Source organism: Physeter macrocephalus, chromosome 7 (genome assembly GCF_002837175.3).
Source record: "Physeter macrocephalus isolate SW-GA chromosome 7, ASM283717v5, whole genome shotgun sequence".
Classification (NCBI taxonomy): Eukaryota; Metazoa; Chordata; class Mammalia; order Artiodactyla; family Physeteridae; genus Physeter; species Physeter macrocephalus.
The window spans coordinates 146,712,525-146,733,487 of NC_041220.1; the positions used below are offsets into that span (position 1 = coordinate 146,712,525).

Below are 20,963 nucleotides of genomic sequence, written 5' to 3' on the forward strand. Positions count from 1 at the left end.
TATAATATATATGATATATACTACATAATATATATTATATAATATAATACATAATATATATTATATTATATAATAGATAATATTTATATATTATATGTATTATATATTATATATTTATTATATTATATTTTCTAAGACTTTCACATCAGTTGTGCTTTTCCAAAATCGTTTTCTTTCCCTGATGCAGGCTTCACCTTTATTGCATTGTTTCTGTCTCTGCTTCAGGTTTTCTTAATCACTTTCCTTCTAATTGTAATAAGAACGCCCACTGGAGAGCATTGGCAGTAGGAATGGAGATAAACAGTCTGGGCTCCTAGAATGGAACATCTTTGCATTTACTGTTAAAAGTATTATTACTTTGTTTCATGCCCTCTATTTCTCATGCTACACTTGCTTGAATTATTTTCAGGAATTATTATTTCAGTGTTTTGCAAATATCAACCTTTCCCTGCTGACAGTTGCATTTGCAGTGAGAAGTAACTGTATGGAATCCTGTTTTTGAAAAATTATTATTATCATGAAAAGCAGACCCCAGTCCACTGTGGACCCCAGTCTGTGGGATGAGAATACAGTCGGGTATTCCAGAGCTAGATCCTATATTTATTGAAACATTTTACATCTTTTATCTCAAACTCAGTGTTTTCTATATTGTACTTTAAAAATACATTGTGTTCTAAATTAGGAGTTTGGGATTAACAGATACACACTACTATATATAAAATAGACAATGAGGACCTACTGTATAGCACAGGGAACTCTATTCTCTCTATATACGTATATATATATATATATATATATATATATATATATATATATATATATATACTGAATGACTTTGCTGTACACCAGAAATGAACACAGCATTGTAAATTAACTCTACTTCAATTTAAAAAGGTTAAAAATATATAATATTCATATTAGTTCATAACAACTAATAAGTATAATATTACTCCATTATCATTAATTTTTAATTGCAATATAATTATGTCAATGCATTGTGTATTTTTATATATTACACATTTAAAATGTTTTTTATTAAGCTCTTTATTTTTTATGGCCAACTGCCAATTATTTTGCACCCAAGCTTTTCCACTTTAAAATTTTAGATTTCACTTCCTCTCTTCTTTGGCCGGAGTTAGTTTTATGAGTTTTTTTTTTTCAAAAAGGGAGCATGAGGGGCATGTTTTGAATCGTGCCTGCAATTTTATGCTTCCAAGATGACACCCTTTCCAGCATAGGATTTTGGGGTGGAAAACCTTTCCCTGTCAAAACTAGATAGACAGCCGCTGCCTCCACGCCCCCTGCCGAGAAAACCAAAAAAACTAGAGAGACCTGGTGCTTCAGATGTTTGGGTATTTGGTTCTGGGTATGACTGAGGATTTGTTTCTGTAAATAATCTGTTTATTTTTCTTGGGTACTAGAAGATGTTCTTTATCTTCAGTATTTAAGAAAAATTACCAAGAGGAATTTCTGGATCTCTTTTCCCTTGGGGGAGGGGTGCTTTGCTTTGCACGGCTGTATTCAGTACAGGGATATTTTTGTCTATTATTTTTTTGATTATTGTTTCTGCTTTATTGGTTTTCTTCATGGAATTTATGTTGCAAATATACTATATGTATATGTATATGTATATGTATAACTGATTCACTTTGTTGTAAAGCAGAAACTAACACACCATTGTAAAGCAATTATACCCCAATAAAGATGTTTAAAAATATATATATATATATACTATGTGTAGAGATATGAAATAATAAATATGACATGCACATACATAATGTAATCTATGTATACACCATATGTGTGTATATACACAAACACCATATATAATATATTCATATACATTATATATATATTCATGTAACTCATACATATGTTATATCACATTCATGTAATAATATATTCACTATTAAATTATCTTTTAATCCTTTTACCTCAGTATTCCGCCAGAGTTTCACTCTTCCTGATGGATTTAATAATGGATGACCTCCCATCTTTACCGCCCTGGCTCTTGATTTTAATTTGCCTGTTAAGAATTCTCCATGCTGTCCTTCCTACTCGTGACTTTTCTGATCACTCCAGTCCCACGGACACCCTTCCCCTAGCACTTAGATAAGAGGCGGGGATCTCTGACCCCTTGTCCCCCATTTTTGTGCTGGATCTATAGAAGGGGTAGGTGCTATGGGGTCTACCGTGTTTCTGAACAATCTCCAGTCATCCTGCAGGGGGTTCCCGGTTCTCTGGTTTCCCTGTGTGTCTGCATCTTTCAGGCAGGGTCTCTGCTCACAAGCAGGTAGGAGGTGGGATTAGGGGGTGGGGGGCAAGCAGAGGTGCCTGTGAAACTTTCTGAGGATGCTGCCCTGCTCACCGGGGTGATACCTAGGATTGGCCCCCACCTCCAAGAGCAGGAACAGTCAGGGCTGTCCTGTCATCTCCTGACAGTGTCTTTCCAGGATCCTGCCCCAGTCTGAGGTTTGACCTTTGGCTAGACCTACCGATGGCAGCACGGTAGATACTGAAGTGAGACACGTGATTTGAACTGGGACAATCAGATGTATAGATATGGAGAGAGATTCATTTTAAGGAATTGGCTCACGCAGTTGTCGGGGTGCAAGTCTCAGATATTCAGGCTGAAGACCCCAGGGAAGAGCTGAGGTTGCAGCTGAAACCCAGAGACCATCTGCTGGCAGAATTCCTTTTTGGCTCAGGGAAGATGGGTTCATTCTCCTGAGGCCTTCAACTGATTAGATGAGGCCCACCCACATTGGGGAGGGCAGTCTGCTTTACTCAAAGTCCACTGATGTAAATGTTCATCTCACTCACAAAATAGCTTCAGAGAAACATCCAGGATAATATTTGGCCACATATCTGGGCACTGTGGCCCAGCCACGTGGACACATAACAGTAACCGTCACAAATAGATAACCTTGTACGCTGAGAGCTGAAGGGATTGCCTCTTTGCTCCACATGGAGAATGGAGAAAACCTGTCTGCAGGGAGCAGGTCACAGGAGGACCCAAGAGAAAAGCAGAGATGCAAAGCAAAGCGCAAACGCTATCTGGTCCCTAAAAATTCCCCAGCTCCCATCCCTAAGCAGGGCCCTTTCTCTTTTGGGGGGTTAGAGGGATAGCTCTGAAACCCATGGTAGCCCCAGCGATAGTTAATGCACTGGGCAGTTTCTACACCTGGAAAGATTGTACCATCCCGCCCCACAGGTCCACGGGCACATGCTAGTTGACAGTGTGCAGGCAGATGCTCTCTGCTCTGACCCGTTCCCAGAACATTTACTGAAAACAAACCCAGTTTAAAAAATCAGCAGAATGCCCACTCTCTCCAGCTCTAAACATCCCTGGAATTCTGCATGTCAGTCATGTCCCAGTGGCCACAGGATGCCTGGTGAGCAATGAGGTGAAAATGGAGCAGAAAGAAGGCAGGAAATGAAGAGCCGGCCCGAGCTATCCCCTTACCTTGGGGAGCTGAATGTTCACCGAAGCCCCACCTCTGAGCAAGCCTGGGTGACTGAGCAGGGCTGGCAACCCAGCTGTTGGGGGGAAAACCTAGCACTACTGGTGAGAGTTTCCCTGGGTTTGCTGATCGCACGTCCTGGGGGGGCAAAATAAAATAAAACTATCGTGCCCCAAATTCAGTCATCGGCAGACGGATGCTCATGTCATGTGATCACTGACAGCAATAAAAATTGATGCAAAAATCCACAAGGAACAAAACATTAGCATTTTAAGTAAGGATGGGACCCATGAGGTGAAGTTAATTAAACATTATGAGAGGTCGATGGTCCCTTGGTCAAGAGAATTTTGTCAAGTGGGGCAATTCTCTCAACCTAAGATGAGATGGGTGAAGAAGGAGACTTTGAGACTATTTGTGATGAGCGTTCATCCATCAAAGTTGGGACAGTAGAAATGTAGGAAGGATGGGTGGGTGGGTGGATGGATGGATGGAGGGGACAAAGGTGGCCAGTGCTCTAACATTGGACCCTAGTTCAGTTCACCGGTCGCTGGGATTCTTGATCCTTGCAACTGTGAATGAAAAATATTGCCTGCCATGTCAGTAAATAAAGGATGTTGCGGCCATCAGGCCACTACAGCCACTCCCAACAGTGCAAGCTGGGGGGACTCAGGATGGAGAAAAACAGGATCCTGGGCCCAAGAGAGCTACAGTGCACATCAAAGGAATGATTTCGATGAGCCCAGACTCTTGCATCTTCCCGTACATAGAAACGCGCTAAATTCACGCACTTGAAATGTCTGGTTTTCCTTAATTAACTGCGATCTTTTAATGTTCCGACCACCTGGTCTTTGTTGCAAAAACCCCTAGATACCGTGGCCCCTCCCTGACCCCTTGGAAGCAGCGCCTCAGAGCCTTCCGAGAGGCTGCCTCCCGGACTTAAGTCCTCAGCAAGTGCACCAAATAAAACATAATTCTCAACTTTTAGGTTGTGCATTTTTTTCAGTCCACACAACGCTTACCCACTACCTCCGTCGCCCTCAGGGTCCAGCTACAGGAGGTGAGAGCCCAGTCCCCGAGGATGAGTCCTTCTCTCACCGACCTCTCAGGACGGGGCCCTGTCTGTGAGTCTGTCTGGCGGCCCTCACTTGTTGGGGGCCTCTTGCTGAGGACCACAGTCCTGGGCCTCCCCTGCCCCCAGCTCTCACCTGCCACTGGAAACTCCCAGCTGGCCATCCCTACACAGCTGGCTCTGGAGACCATGCTTCTTTCTGGTTCTACTCATTCCGGCCAAACACCTTCCACTCTGTTCTGAATTACACCCCAGTTACCCTAAAGTGAAAAGGGAAGGCCCGCACGTTGGTGACAGACCTGAGCACGTCATTTCTGTGAAGGGACGGACTCTCCTTTATCTCAGTTTTGTATCTTTACGTCCTGTTCTGAGACTGTCCTCTGCTCTGATCTTCACAACATCTGATTTCCTCCTCCTCACACAGGAAATAAGACCCCCACCCATAGCATATCTCCTTAAAATATCACTTGCACATCAACATGTAATGAATTTCCGGAATCTGCAACACAGGAAGCAGCATTTTTTCATCAGGCTGTGTTGTCAATGAAATCTCCCCGCCCCCCTGTTCCTTAGCAACCTTAGGTAACTTATCGTGGTACCCTGGGTCCTTTTTCATGGAGTGTATTTGATTCTTGTGATCTCATCATTAACGGGGCTAGACATGGATCATCTCTCCTGGTGACCTCACCTCCAGACCACTTCCAGTGACTGGGGTGGTGTCTGTCTCCTGTCGACCACCCCTTAGGTCTCTGGATCTGCAAACCCAAGCTCAGAGATGATTAACGTGTTGTAGTGCAGTCGGGGGAAGAGAAAGGGACGGTGGGAGAAGGTCTCCGAGAGAACCACGCACGTAATACCTTTCCTTCCAAAGACTTGGAGAGGTGAGGCTGGTACAGTTTACCAAAAAAATAAAAATAAAAAATTCCAGCTCTAATTATGCAGATCTGGGGGGGAAGAATGTAGAGAGTTAAGGAACGCTCTTGAGAAATGGTGGGGAAGGCACCAAAGCATGAAGGCACTTTACTCATGTCTACAAAGTGGGAACAACCACCCTGAAAATATAGTCCATCTTCGCACAGAGTGAGGAGGGAGGCCCCTGCTAAACCGACCTTCTGCTCCAGGAAACACTGTGTGTCTCTCTGCGATCGACCATATAGGCAAGGGGAAGTGGGAGATGCAATCGATCTTAACGCAGCAAAGACGTAACCGCAGCCTCCACCTGGATGCTGACGGCTGGTGTATGGTTCAGCCTCTCCTGGACCCGCCAGGATCTCGTTGTCCTGGGGACCCCACCGGAGGGCTCTTTGATCTCCCCCAGGGAAAGTCCCATAAGGACATTCGGCCACTCCTGTCTGGGCTTGTGCAGACGATGCCTCTTTGCACCAGGAGGCCAGGTTCCCTTCAACTTCCTTCCACAAGCCCTGCAGTACTGCCTTGAAAGCTCTCGCCCTGTTTTCGTGAGGGGACCCCACCCTCGCCCTTCCCAGGCTTTATGTCACCCTTTCTCATCTTCCTTCAAAGCACTGCCGTAAATTGTAGCACTTCTGCGCTTTGCTTGTGTGTAGTGAAGACTTAACCTGACCCAAAGACAGGCCTGTCTTTGCCCTCTACTCCGGAGAGGTGACCTCCAGGCCCCTGCAGTGTCCTGCTTCATAGGCGTGTCTGTGTTTGCTTGGGGACTTTGGCTGCTGGACCCGTTAACGATGCGATTTATGATGGGGGCTTTGGGACATGCCATATCGGTTCCAAACTCCAGGAGAAGATGGAGACTACAAATATTAGTATCCTGAACCTCCGGAAGGGGCTGGAGACTGAAAGACAGCCACGTGGGTAGTACGTGGTTGAGTACCAATAAATACTGGATGTTGGGGCTCAGGTGAGTTTCCCTAGTGGACAATATTCTGTGCATATTGTCACACATTGATGCGTGCATGCATGGATGGGTGGATGGATGGATGGATGGATGGGTGGATGCCAGGAGAAGATGGAGACTACAAATATTAGTATCCTGAACCTCCGGAAGGGGCTGGAGACTGAAAGACAGCCACGTGGGTAGTACGTGGTTGAGTACCAATAAATACTGGATGTTGGGGCTCAGGTGAGTTTCCCTAGTGGACAATATTCTGTGCATATTGTCACACATTGATGCGTGCATGCATGGATGGGTGGATGGATGGATGGATGGATGGGTGGATGGATGGATGGATGGATGATGGATGGATGGATGGAAGGATGGATGGATGATGGCTGGCTGGCTGGCTGGATGGATGGATGATGGATGGATGGATGGATGAAATGGATGGGTGAATTGGGGCATAGATGGATGGATGGATGGTGCCCAGTATCTTCTCCTGTACCGGGGGTGCACCTCCAATATCATGGTTTTTCCCGCTCTAGACTCACCCTGGGCTCCTGAGTTTGCAGGACAGCTCCCTTAAGGCTGCGGGCACCTCCAAGCTAAGTCAACCCTCCTGGACCCACCTGCCTCCTTCCTCTTCCAAACTGCACCTTCTTCTGTTGGTTTCCCCTCAGTGCATGTCATTGACCTCACCCGGTGGCCAGAGCCTGGGACCTCAGAGTCATTCTTATCCCACCACCCCGACCCCTGTAATCCAGCCAGACACCCTTGATCAATCCCTGAGCCCTTTATCCCAGCCTAATCCCCTTTCTCCATCTTCGACAGTGATGCAGTCACCCACCCCAAACTACTGATCCCACAGTCTGACGTCACCGTTGAGTACCACCGTATCATCACAACAGTGGGGGCGTGTAACACGTCTGCAGCATGAGGTCTTCATGTAACGCTCAGCGAGTGAGCGGGTGAGTATATCTGTGCCTGATTCAGCATAGGGGTTGCTGTAACGGCTTACTCAGCATCCTGTGTGTGTGCATTAGGGCTGTTTCCAATTTCAGGTCTCCTAATGCAGCCAGAAGCATTGATTGCATATATGCCTTTTATACCTACAGGGACTATATATATATACAGACACACACACACACATATATGTATATACACACATATGTACATTATATATGCATACTATATATATGTGTGTGTGGCCACACGCACACGCATGCAGAGCTTACACATATACTTTTGCATATCTGTGGGGAATAATTCTATAGGATGAATTACCAACACTGAGGCTGGAGACTCAAAGAGAATGTGGGCACTTTAAAAATGGTAATTGATAGATTTTGTTGAATTTACTTTTGAACATCAGGCTAGTTTGTACCACCAACACCAGCAGAGGCGAGAGTGCATTTCTGCAGTGTCTTCAATTGTGGTGCGCCTTTTTCTTTTTATTGTGCTGCTTAGGGCATGATAAATTGCATAGAAAGTTCTGGAATAAATAAGAAATGATCTAATAGGAGACTGGGTGGCAGAAGGTGGCTCCCATAAATAGGGGAGTGTTCATGGGAAATGACTGGACTGCTACTTTGCTGAGGATGGATGACCCTTCAGACCTTGGCTTCACATCCAGACCAGAGGATTAATATGGCGGAGCTCGCGCCGGTGTTCCTTAAGGAGGTGGGTGTGCCGCCTGGTGGAAAGGGGTTGTTTTGAATAAAGTCTTGAGAGGCATGGATCTGTGAGGTGGATGGAGACGGGGATGGCTGGACGGGTAGGTGGATCTATGGGCAGATGGACAGGTGGGTGAGTGGGTGGATGGAAGGATGTGTGGGTGGATGGGTGAGTGGACAGATAGGCTGATGAGTGGGTGAGTGGGTAGACCAATGGATGAGTGGATGGATGGATGGATGAAGAGACAGATAGACGGAGTGTGGAGGATGAATGGACAGATGAATGGACACACAGGGGGATGAATGGATGGATAGCCAGACGAATGGTTGGATGGATGGATGGATGGATTGTTGGATGAAAGGACAGATGGGTCAATGGATGGATGGATAGATGGGTAGATGAATGGATGGATGGGTGGGTGGATGGATGGATGAACAGATGGATACATAGGTAGATGGGTAGATGACCAGATAGATAGATGTATGCATACATATATACATACGTTTATAGATGCCCGTACTAACACCAGGCACTTTTCTCGTAGGAATGGATTAACAGGGTCCCTCGATATGGCTCAAAGTGAAAGGAATACTGATACAGAGGGGGGAAGGTGTCTAACCTGGAAGGAAGTATCTGAATCTAGATGGAAGCCAGAATTGGAGTAGCTCTGGGTTCAGAAACAGGGGTCCAGCTTACTGTTCTCAATTCTCGCAGTGCCTCACTGAATGCCTACATCCAGCATGAACCTGAGTACCCCTGTATCAGCTGTAATTAGTTACATTAAGATGAGGGCACAGTGGAGGAGGGTGGGTCTAATCTAACGTGTACGGGGCCCTTAGGAGAAAAAGAGACGGAGACACACACACAGAGGGAGGACGAGCCTTTGAGGATAGAGGCAGAGATGGCAGTGAGGCTGCCACAAGCCAAGGGACACTGGAGATTACCAGCAAACCACCCAAAGCCAGGAGACAGACCTGGGAGAGATCCTTCCTTGGAGCCCTCAGAAGGAACCCACCCAGCCCACACCTTGATTTCAGACTTCTGGTCTGAAGGGGGTACATCTCTGTGCTGTCTGGGGTAATGTATTACAGCAGTCTTAAAAACCGAATCGAGTGATGATAAGAAAATCACTGCTTATTTAACCACGAGAGGAGGTCATTTTCTGCGTGGGGTAAAGAGGCATGTTTTTCTGTGATTTAAGGAGGGCTGAGGATCTATATGTTTATTCCAGATGTAGTAGTCATATATGGCTGGGTAACAAAGGGCTCCAAACGTAGAGGCTGTAAACATGTAAACATGTTTATCATCTCCCAGTTTCCCTAAGTCAGGAGTCCAGGCACGGGCTAATGGCGTCCTCTGCTCAAGGGTTCACCGGGCTGAAATCAAGCTGTCAGCCAGGGCTAGGGGTCTCACTGGGGGCTTGGGGCTCTCTTCAAAGCTCAGTGCTTGTTGGAAGAATTTCAGTTTCTTGTGTTGGAGCATTAAGGCCGTCATCTCCCAGAAGCCACCTGCCAACCCCTGCCAGGTGGTCTTTTTCCACCAGGCAGTTCCTCTGCTGTTTCAAAGCTCTCCGAAGTCTTAGCCCTGACTCCGACACCTGATTAGGTCAGGCCCATCCAGAATAATCTCTCCTTCCATTAGCTTGAATCAGTGGATTATAGACTTTAATTACAACCACAAAATTCCTTCACCATTGCCATAGAATCCTGGGAGCGGTATCTCATCCTATTCCCAGACCCCGTCACGCTCAACGAGAGTGACTTATATACCCATGCATATATCACGCCAGGACAAAGGATTAGGGCTACAGGTAATTGGGAACTTTGTTTTTCTGTTTCTGGGGTACATCCACTGGAGGAACATTTTGCTCAAAATTGTAAAAGGATTTTCCTTGAACATTTCCCAAATTATTACAATCATCTCTTAGTCTTGCCGCTTCCAAAGAAGTGAATACCTCATTTCTTAATTCACTTTGCAAATTGCTTGGTAGAACACAGCAGAAAAGCAGTTTCCAAATTTAACAGTTCTCCAGGGAAATAAGCAAGCCATCCACATGCAAGCAGCCTTTGGGAGAATGGCTTTCAAGGGAACACCAATCACCTTTACGTTCTCCAGAAGAAGAAGACAAAAGAAGACAGAAAAGATGCATACCCCACTGAGAAGCCAGCCTGTGTTCAAAGAGGGACCCCCCCCCTACCTGGGGGACCCTGGATCCTCTATTTCCTCCTTGTCAGGTGGATGTCATGATTATATTTGACTATATGGGTAGCATTTAATTCGACTACATATCTCACCCATAGCAGATACCCAGCAAATAGCCAGGAGCCTCTTTTCAAAACTCCACCTGACATAGGGTGGAGTTACCCACCCTTGCCCCTTCTGAAGCAAATGCTTTGGCACTTTCTTTGTTGAAAAACAGAGGGTCTGTGCTCTTGTTCTCTGACCCTGGGTTGTTTTTTTTTTAAATAAATTTATTTACTTATTTGTTTATATTTTTGGCTGTGTTGGGTCTTCGTTGCTGTGCACGGGCTCTAGGCGCGCGGACTTCAGTAGTTGTGGCGTGCGGGCTCAGTAATTGCGGCTCACGGGCTCTAGAGCGCAGGCTCGGTAGCTGTGGCTCACGGACTTAGTTGCTCCGCCGCATGTGGGATCTTCCCAGGCCAGGGCTCGAACCCGTTTGCCTTGCATTGGCAGGCGGATTCTTAACCACTGCACCATCAGGGAAGCCCCCAACCCTGGATTTTCAACGTGGGGACTTGTGACATATTTGGGGCATCAGAATCACATGCTTTGTGCAGCGCCTGGCATAAAGTGGGAGCTTAATAAATTGTCATTTGTTAATTTATATCATTAAATTATACGTATATTATTATGCATAAAATATATGTAACATGTAAAGTTATGCAAAAGTTCATTACATGTGAAATATGTTACATATAACGCCTAAAGCATATTATTACTTATTTACATTTAAATTTTAGATATTAGGCTTCACCTTAAAATGATAAAATACTTAAAGTATATGTCAAGTAAGTAAAAATAATCGATATGTAATTTGTGTCATTTTCAGATATTTTTAAAAAATAAATATTATTGTTTTTTTTTTTTTTTTTTTTTTTTTGTGGTCTGCGGGCCTCCCTTTGTTGTGGCCTCTCCCGTTGCGGAGCGCAGGCTCCGGACGCACAGGCTCAGCGGCCACGGCTCACCGGCCCAGCCGCTCCGCGGCACGTGGGATCCTCCCGGACCGGGGCGCGAACCCGGTTCCCCTGCATCGGCAGGCGGACGCGCAACCACTGCGCCACCAGGGAAGCCCCTTGTTTTTTTGTTTTTGTTTTTTTTTTTTGGTTAAAAAATAAATATTATTGAAAAATAAATGTTAAAATGTAAAATATTCAAAATGTAAAAATACTATATGTTTACACTAACATTGTATTACATATGTAGATGTAATTACCTTATAATATAATAACGTTATGCAACGAATCAATTCCTATAATAAATAAAGTAATCAATATGTAATTAGGTAATAGTTTTTAATGAAATTTTATTATATATTATGTGCGATGCATAATTATAATAGTAATTTAGGCCCAAACACCTGGTCCCGGTCCTAAGGCAGTTGGCCTCACACTCCTGCCCCAGGTGTGGCCTCCGCCTGGACCTGAACACAGGTAGCGGCCTGGGGGCGGGGTGGGCTCGCGCATGAGCAGTGCAAAGCCCGGGGTTTGGGGGAGGGGAGGCCCCGGCCGGCACAACCAGCTCGTCTCCGGAAGTCCCGCCTCTGGGGGCGGGACAATGGCCTGGAGGAGAAACAGGGAGCCGCCGCGCGGCCGCTTCCGCGGGCCCCGGCGCCGGAAGCGGAGATGCGTCAGAGGGACGGGCGGCGCCGGCGGGTCGCGTTGGGGGTTCCTCCGGTGGACGGTCGTGACGCCGGGCGGGGAGGCCGCGCCTGCCAGGGTCGTCGGGGGCCCGCGGAGAGCTGGGGCCAGGGCGGCGGCGGCCTGGGACGCAGGCGGAACCCCGCGCCGGTGAGCGCCGTCCGCAGCCGCCTCCGCCCGCGAGCCGGGCGGGGGTCTGGGGGCGGGGACCTAGTGGCCGTGGTATGAGAGGGCCGGGGTCTGCGGGGCTCTCGGGAACGGGGACCCAGGGGCGGGGGACCCAGAGGTCGGGAGTCTGCGGGCGGCCGGGGGTCGTAGGCCTGCCTGGGGACCTGGAGTCGGGGAATCGAGGGCCGAGGTCTGTGAGGAGCCGGGGGCGGGGGACCTGGAGTGACGAGGTAGCAGGGGCCGAGGTCTGCGGGGATCTTGGGGCCGAGGACACCGGGGGCTGGGAGAGGAGCCAAAGGCGGCCGGGGAGACGGGGGTTCCCAGGAGGCCACTGGTACCGGGGGGGGGACAGGGGGGGCGGGAAGGGGGGGGCGGGGGGGACAGTTGGAGGGGCTGGAGGTACTGGGCATCGCGTGGGGGCAGCTGGGGGTATCAGGGCAGCGAAGGGGCTGGGGGTCGCGCCCAGGATGCAGGAGAAGCCAGGCGACCAGGGAAGCTGGGAGTGTACCAGGGCTCCCGGCAGGCAGGCGGGGGAGGGGAGAGGGTGTCCCGGGGCTCTGGTTCGGGCCCTCCCTGCGGCCTTTGGGGTCCTGTGGAGCGGGGAGTCACAGGTCTCAGCCCAGGCCAGAGCCCCTCTGCGGTGCCCCTGACCCTGCCACGTGGCTCTTCCTTCCAGCTGGGACGGCCGCACGCCTGGGGTTCCTCCTGGATCTGGGGAGGGAGCTCCGAGGAGAGCTAGGAGAGCTAGCGGGTGGGCGGGCAGACCGGCTGAGGCCGCCACCTGTAGGGCTTGGTGTCCGTGGGTCAGGCTCAGCGCTGCTGCGGCCTGGCTTTCTGGAAGCAGGCACTGGTCCCACCAGGAGGGAAGAGCTGGAGGAGGAGGGGCTCCCCCCCCCCCCCCCCCCCCCCCCCCCCCCCCCCCCCCCCCCCCCCCCCCCCCCCCCCCCCCCCCCGCCCCCGCCCCCCGCCCCCCCCCCCCCACCGCCGCCTCCTTTTGCCACAGGCACGGATCCTCCTATCAGACTCTAACACCAGCAGCATCGAGGGGCTCCCCCCCCCCCCCCCCGGTTTCCGAAAGGCCGTGTCACTTTTATGCTTTATCTGGGCACAGAGAGGGTACCTCTGCCCACAGTGGGGAAATTGAAGCCGATGGTCCTTGGCTGTTTTTTTCAGCCTGAAACTTCCTTCCTGTCTCTTCCGTGTTTGCCGCCTCCTCCACATACCCTCCCAGATGCCTGTCCTGGGCCGTCCCTGCCCTCCCCCGTGAGGTGTCTGCACCCTCTGGTGGAGGTGGCGGGTGGAGCTGGCCTGCCCCGTGTACTCCGAGGGCGGCGACCGACCCCGCCGTGCTGGGCTCTCACTGCCCTGGCCCGGGAGGGCGCCTCTGGGTACTGGGCGCAGGTCAGCGCTGCTGGAGGAGTCGGGCTGCCAACTGTGTGCAAACGTTTTGTCGGCCCGTTTTCTCCCCTGCTTTAGTGTAATCTCATTAAAAGCACCAGCGTCTCAGGGGCTGAGGGCCTTTCCCTGCGTAGAGGCCCGTGTGCCTGACGTACAGAGAGCAGACTGGCCTCCCTGCTCTGGGCCCGCGGCACCGGCCAGCCTGGGACACCTCGCCCCGGTGCCCGGCCCTGACCCCTTGCGCGCGCGTGTGTTTCAGGCCCGAGGTCCCGGCTATGGCTGCGGCTACCATCGTGCACGACACGTCCGAGGCGGTGGAGCTGTGCCCTCCCTACGGCCTGTACCTGAAGCCCATCACGAAGATGACCATCAGCGTGGCGCTGCCGCAGCTGAAGCAGCCGGGCAAGTCCATCTCCAACTGGGAGGTGATGGAGCGCTTGAAGGGCATGGTGCACAACCACCAGTTCTCCACGCTGCGCATCTCCAAGAGCACCATGGACTTCATCCGCTTCGAGGGCGAGGTGGAGAACAAGAGCCTGGTCAGGTCCTTCCTGGCCTGCCTGGACGGCAAGACCATCAAGCTCAGCGGCTTCTCCGACATCCTCAAGGTGCGCGCCGCCGAGTTCAAGATCGACTTCCCCACCCGCCACGACTGGGACTCCTTCTTCCGGGACGCCAAGGACATGAACGAGACGCTGCCGGGCGAACGGCCCGACACCATCCACCTGGAGGGTCTGCCCTGCAAGTGGTTCGCCCTGAAGGAGTCGGGCTCCGAGAAGCCCAGCGAGGAGGTGCTGGTGCGGGTGTTTGAGCGCTTCGGGGAGATCCGCAACGTGGACATCCCCATGCTGGACCCCTACCGCGAGGAGATGACGGGCCGCAACTTCCACACCTTCAGCTTTGGGGGCCACCTGAACTTCGAGGCCTACGTGCAGTACCGCGAGTACGCGGGCTTCATCCAGGCCATGAGCGCCCTGCGCGGCATGAAGCTCATGTATAAGGGCGAGGACGGCAAGGCCGTGGCCTGCAACATCAAGGTGAGGGAGGGGCCCCTGGAGCGCGGGCGGGGCCCCGTGGACAAGGTCCCAGCGGCAGGCCCGCATCCTGCAGGACAGCAGGCGCGGGGAGGGGAGCAGGCGGCGCCCGCGCTTCTCTCACAGAACCTGCGTCTTCAGGGAGGCGTCAGGGAGCCGAACGTCTGCCCGTGTCTGCGAGGGTGGCAGGAGCTCCAGTCGGGCCCCCAAACGTCCCTTGAAACGAGGCGACGGTTCTTTTACAGCCGTACACCGTGCCCCGTGCCGGGCGGCTCGGGCGCCTGGGCGGGGGAGGCGCGGCAGCCGGCCTCGGGGCCCTGTGGCAGGAGGGAAGAGGGGCGCGTGTCCTGCCGGCACCAGGGCAGCCGCGTCGGGCCTCCGGTGACCCAGCGCAGTAACACGGGTGCTGAGGTGTCCCTGTGGTCCGTGGCCCCCTTCCCCTCTCGGGAGGAGTCGGCTCCTGAGCGCTGACTGTGAGGCTCGGGGCCCGCGGTCACGCGGGGAGGGCGTCCCGGGAGCCGGCCTTGCGCGGGCGGGGCTGTCAGCGGAAGGGAGGCTCTCCGGTCGCCCGACCTGCCCCCCTCTGCCTCTGAAGGTTTCTTTCGATTCCACCAAACACCTGAGCGACGCCTCCATCAAGAAGCGGCAGCTCGAGCGGCAGAAACTTCAGGAGCTGGAGCAGCAACGAGAGGCGCAGAAGCGCCGGGAGAAGGAGGCGGAGGAGAGGCAGAGGGCCGAGGAGAGGTGCGTCCTGCCGGGCCGGGCCTCGGGAGCGCCTGCCTGCGCGCGTCCGTGCGCGTGCCCGTCCGCGTGCCTGCGCGCGTCCGTGTGCCCCCGCCCCTCCCCGCACATCGCCGCCCGCTTCCCGCGTGGCCCCTGCCCGGCTCCCTGGGCGGGCCGTCCCCTCCGAGCCTCCCTGAGTGCCATGCGCGGGTCCTGCTGACACAGGCGCGGAGTCCTGGCCCTTTTGCAGGTTTTTGCGTTCAGGCTGAAGCTGCTTTTAAGTGAAGTAGAGAACTGATGACGTTGGCAGGTTTTAACAAAAAAGCCTCATTTTGGAGGTCTGTAAAGTAACTGAGGTTCACGCGTCTAAAGGAAAACTCGGGGGACGACCTTTTCCCCCTTTAGTCTTTTGCTTTGTGAGTTACAAAAGCAACCTGACCAACGATACTTCCTGGATTTTGGAAAACAAGGAGATTCTTCTTGGTCCATCACGGCTGCTGTGTGCGCTTGGTGTTTCTTTCCAGCGTGTGTGTGTGTTACAGTCAAGGTGTCGTGTGTTTTGTAGAGTGTTGTTCAGTCGTAGGCGTGCGTGATCTGGGCAGTTCATTGCTCACCAGTCTGTTTACCTGTTGGCTGAATTGACTTACCTCTTGCCTCGGCTGTCGGGTTCCTGTTTTGTTTTCCCTTCTTCACCGATAGCACTAACACAGATGTGGAGATGTCTTGGCGGGTAGCAGTTCTTTGTTTGCACCGGAACCCAGTTCCAGGGTAGTGGGCCCCACGTGGCTCCCGCGGGGAGGCGGGGATGGCTGGGCAGCGGACGAGGGTGTGGCCGTTGGTCGGGGGCCAGGAGCCCCGGAGTGAGGCCTTCGGTGCAGAGAGAAGAGCGGGTGTCCGGGGAGTGTAGGCTGTGCTCCCTGCGTGGCTGCCCTCAGGAGGCGGCCCTTGGCGGGGACGGTTTGGATCGTGCACTGAACCGGGCCGCAGCGTCAGCACGGCTCCCTCAGGCAGAACCGGGAAGCGCGAGTGGCGTGCGGACCACCCACCCGCCCTTGTCGCAAACGGGCCTTGTCCTTCCTCTTCCAAGGGGGACTGTGACCCCACGGCCTTCCGAGCTGGGGGGCGTGGAGCTTACCCCACGGCCTTCCGAGCTGAGGGCGTGGAGCTTACCCCACGGCGTTCCGAGCTGGGGGGCGTAGAGCTTACCCCACGGCGTTCCGAGCTGGGGGGCGTGGAGCTTACCCCACGGCGTTCCGAGCTGGGGGGCGTGGAGCTTACCCCACGGCCTTCCGAGCTGGGGGGGCGTGGAGCTTACCCCACGGCCTTCCGAGCTGGGGGGCGTGGAGCTTACCCCACGGCCTTCCGAGCTGGGGGCCGTGGAGCTTACCCCATGGCCTTCCGGGCTGGGGGGCGTGGAGCTTACCCCACGGCGTTCCGAGCTGGGGGGCGTGGAGCTTACCCCACGGCGTTCCGAGCTGGGGGGCGTGGAGCTTACCCCACGGCGTTCCGAGCTGGGGGGCGTGGAGCTTACCCCACGGCGTTCCGAGCTGGGGGGCGTGGAGCTTACCCCACGGCGTTCCGAGCTGGGGGGCGTGGAGCTTACCCCACGGCGTTCCGAGCTGGGGGGCGTGGAGCTTACCCCACGGCGTTCCGAGCTGGGGGGCGTAGAGCTTACCCCACGGCGTTCCGAGCTGGGGGGCGTGGAGCTTACCCCACGGCCTTCCGAGCTGGGGGGGCGTGGAGCTTACCCCACGGCCTTCCGAGCTGGGGGGCGTGGAGCTTACCCCACGGCCTTCCTGAAAGCAGCTCTCAGGTCTCCTTAAAGGCAATTTGCTTGACCTTAATGGCAGGAAAAGCGGGTGGGGAAACGGGACTGAGAGTGGCCTCTGAGGACAGAGAGCAGGACACGTTCTGGTGAGGACCCGGCTTCGCAGCCCCAGGGCGGCGCCTCGGCTGTGGCCGCGGAGGCTGGCAGGGCTGGCCTGGGACGAGCGGTGGGCCCGGCAGGCGCCCGGGGTGCGCTCTGGCGGGCAGGGCTGTGGGGCGGAGCCTGCGGGCCGGGCCCGGGAGCCTCGGCATCTGTGCCCCGTCAGGGGCGGGCGTCTCTGGGTCCTCTGGTGTTCATGAGGAGCACGGAGTGCAGCCGGCCAGGAGCGGTCACGTTCCTGGTCGTGGCCGTTCGTAGGCCGTGAGCTCCACGGTTGAGAGCTATGGTCACTTGAGGCCCGTGAGGCCGCTAGGACCCGCAGCTCTTGACGGACACCTGCTGCGGGAGGCCTTCAGGTGTGTGTGGCCTCCGGGACACCGGCACCCTCGAGCTGTCCTGCTTCCCCGCGTTAGCCCGGCCTCGGTGCCCAGCCCGCCCCCCGCCTCTGTGTCCGGGTGAGCTTGGGTCCTCCCGCCTCCTCGTCCGGGCCTGGCGCCCTGGGAGTGATGTGGCTCTTCTGCAGACCGTCTGCCTCCTGGCCTCAGGGGTCTCTCTTCTGGTTCTGGTCCTGCCCAGAGCGACCTCGCCTCTCTGCTGTGCCGGCGCCACCGGCAACTCAGCGAACTTTAAAGCTCGAGGGAGATGCGGGTGTGCCGGGTGGACACATCCGTTGGTCTTCAGACCTTCCCTGGGGGTCTGCAGCCATCCTGCTTCCGGTGGCATCCTCATTTCCGAAGGAGGAAAGGTTGTTGTTAGGGTCTAGGCTAGCGGGTGTGGTGCGGGGGTATTTATGGAACAGTCGCTGTCTCCAGGGAGTGCGTACGCAGTGACCTCGCAGGGTTTCCCCAGGCAGTGCGTGCTCTCGGGACCCCTTGATCGGGGGACACCCCAGGGCGGACTGGGTCGGGCTTGCGTCCCCGTGCCTTTGTCGTTTCTGCCACTTCCTATGAAAGGCCATGCAGTACAGTGTCTCGTGTTTGGTCTTGCCCTTAGCTCGCTGCTTCCGGAACCTTCCTGCGGCCGTGTACGTTGCCGATTCCCTCCCGCTCAGGGCCCGCGGGTTCCCGGGGTGTGAAAGCCCGGGCCGGGTGTCTCCGCTGCCACTGGGACTGGGCCGGTCCAGCACGCTGGCTCTGTGCTCGGGGTGCGTGCGGCCAGCGGAGGGACCTGGTCTCCCCGCGCCCTGCGCCGCTGCCGCAGCGCCTTCCCCGTGCGTCTGTCGTCGCCCCTCCACCAGCCGGGTGCCTCTTGTTCAAAACTCAGCTGCCGACGCGTCCTCCCTGGCCATCCGCCCCTTTCTTCACGCTTCCGGGCTGGGATCGCACTCAGTCGGACTCTCCCTCGGATGACGCCGGAAGCTCTCAGCCCCTGAGCCCCGCGCTCCTCGGGGTCCCCGGACGCGGCCGAGCTTTCTCCGGGGATGAAGCGCCACGATGACGAGTCCCGCGGCCGCTGCCCCCTGCCCCCGCGGCCTCACGGAGCCCCGCGTGTCTCGCAGGAAGCAGAAGGCGCTGGAGGAGCAGGAGCGCGCGAGGAAGCGGGAGGAGAAGCTGCGCAGGCGCCAGCAGAGGCAGAGGGCCCGCGAGCTCCGCCGCAGCCAGAAGCAGCTGGAGAGGCTGCAGGCGGAGGGCCAGCGGGAGCTGCAGGAGCGGGTCCGGCTGGAGGAGCGCAAGCTGCTGCTGGCCCAGCGCAACCTGCAGTCCATCCGGCTCCTCGCCGCGCTGCTGGGCCGCGCCAAGGTATCGCCTGCGGCGCCTGCGGGACGCGGCACCCCGGCCCGGGGGTGGGCTCGGTGCGGGGGTCGCCGCTCCAGATCCGGGCCCTGCGCTGAGGGAGCCCGCGGAGCTGTGGGTCGGCCTCCCCGCGTCCAGGCTTCGCAAGGGCCTGCCTGACGGGGGTGGGGTGGGGGGGGGGCAGAGCCCACCAAGGGTCGCCCGCCCAGCCTCGGGGCGGGGCTCACTGGGGCCGTGCTGCTCAGGCCCCGTCGTCAGGTCAGCCGCCCTGGGCCGGGGCCGGCCGGGGCGGAGGCCGGAAGATGCGCGGTGCTCGCCGTGGCCCCGGGAAGCCAGGCGCCTGGAGCCGGGCCGTGCCCCCTCGGTCCGCAGCTGCAGAGCTGACAGGTCTCAGCTGCGCTGTGCGGACGGCCCTCCCGGTTCCCCCAGCTGCTCCTGCTGGAGGCCAGGCCAGTAACTGCCGCGAGCCGGGCCGGGGGCGTGGACGGAGCTGGCCGGGCGCACCCGGTGCGCAGGCGGGCCGCGGAGTCAGGCGCGGGGCGACCCTAACCTGTTGTCTGGTTACAGTTGTGATCAGTCCGCGGGAAGGAGCGTGGCGGGCGCGCTGAGACCTGTGGCAGCGTGTTCTTGTTTCATGGTGAATATTGAAGACCCTGAGCAGGCCCGGCCCCGCGCCTCCGCGCCGTAATCTCAGCTCCCCGTGGCCGGCGACCTTCGCACCGACGGCAGGCCCCGTCCGCCAGCCGGGGGCCCGGCCCGCACAGAAGGCCCGCCCCGGGGCTGCGGCGAGGAGTTTTGCCAGGGCTCTCCTCTGCCGGCTGGGCAGGACGCCCGCGCGTGGTCAGGTGGGCCGGGCTCCAGCCGCCCGCCCGGCCGTGCGTGTGCAGAGCCGCGCTGCCTCGGAGCGTCCGTGCGGGCTCCGAGCGCAGCTCAGGCGCGGCCCCCTCTGTCTCGCAGGCCGCGAAGCTGCGGGAGCGCGAGCTGCAGGAGGAGACGCTGCGGCTGCAGCAGCAGGAGGAGCGCCGCCGGCTGCAGGAGGCGGAGCTGCGGCGAGTGGAGGCGGAGAAGGAGCGCGCGCTGGGCCTGCAGCGCCGGGAGCGCGAGCTGCGCGAGCGCCTGCTCAGCATCCTGCTCAGCAAGAAGGCCGACGGGCCCCGCCCCGCCGCGCGCCTGCGCGCCTCGCACGCGCACCTGCTGCAGCCGGTGCTGGACATCCTGCACACCGTGTCGGCCGGCTGCGCGGGCGCCGCCCTGCCCGCGCCCGGCGCCCCCCGCGAGGCCCCGCCCCGGCCGCCGCCCGCCGGTCCCCCGCACAACGTGAACGGGCGCGCCGCGGAGGAGGCCCTGAGCAAGGAGGGGCAGAATCCTCGCCGGCTCGCCCCCGATGACGGTCCCTCCGAGAAGAGGTGCCCCGGCGTCCTCGCCTGCATCCCCGACAACAACCAGCAGCCCAAGGCCGCGCCCGCCGCCTGCGACCCGAGCGCGCCCAGGAAGGACGCGCGCTCCGAGCAAGACAAGTGCAACCGTGAGCCCAGCAGGGGCCGCGGCCGGGCCAGCGGGGACCGGGGCAGCGACGACAGGCCCAAGCGGGAGCGCAGCCGGCCGCGGCGGGCGGGCAGCCGGGAGGACGCGAGGCCGCACAAGGAGCGGCGGCCGCACAGGAAGCGCTCGCACCAGGACGGTAGCCCCCGCCGGCGCAGCACCAGCCCCGAGCGCGAGCGCGAGCGCGGCCGGTCGCGGAGGTCCCACAGCAGAGACCGGCACGGCCGGCGGGAGAGGAGCCGGGACCGGGACCGCAGGGGCAGCTCGGGCAGGAAGCGCAGCCGGCACCGACGCAGCGAGAGGTCGCGCTCGGGCTCCCCCAGCCGGCACCGCAGCACCTGGAACAGGTAATGCACGGAGGGCCCAGGCAGCCGTCCCGGAGGGCCAGGACCGGGCAGCGCACGTCCCGCTGCTGCTTGCAGCACCCCCCCCCCGCCCCCCCGCCCCCGCACACCCAGGGGGCCTCTGGTGAGGAAGGCAGCGCCTCCAGCCCCCTTTCCT

General features: G+C 56.3%; 1 protein-coding gene across 1 annotated transcript; it reads left to right on the plus strand.

Annotated features, from left to right (window-relative positions):
* Nucleotides 1-11,873: 11,873 nt before the first annotated feature.
* AKAP17A (A-kinase anchoring protein 17A) lies at nt 11,874-20,920 on the plus strand. The gene is made up of 5 exons (XM_024115482.3): nt 11,874-12,087; nt 13,763-14,540; nt 15,133-15,281; nt 18,686-18,926; nt 19,878-20,920. Exons 2-5 carry the CDS (start codon nt 13,779-13,781, stop codon nt 20,811-20,813), a joined length of 2,088 nt encoding a protein of 695 aa, XP_023971250.1. The 5' UTR covers nt 11,874-12,087; nt 13,763-13,778; the 3' UTR covers nt 20,814-20,920.
* The last annotated feature ends 43 nt before the right edge of the window (nt 20,921-20,963 follow it).

Bases quoted from the DNA above. Each gene is read 5' to 3' on its own strand.
- AKAP17A (XM_024115482.3), top strand. From the start codon at position 13,779: ATGGCTGCGGCTACCATCGTGCACGACACGTCCGAGGCGGTGGAGCTG. The intron at 14,541-15,132 runs GTGAGGGAGGGG...CTGCCTCTGAAG, and splicing joins CCGTGGCCTGCAACATCAAG to GTTTCTTTCGATTCCACCAA. The intron at 15,282-18,685 runs GTGCGTCCTGCC...CGTGTCTCGCAG, and splicing joins AGGCAGAGGGCCGAGGAGAG to GAAGCAGAAGGCGCTGGAGG.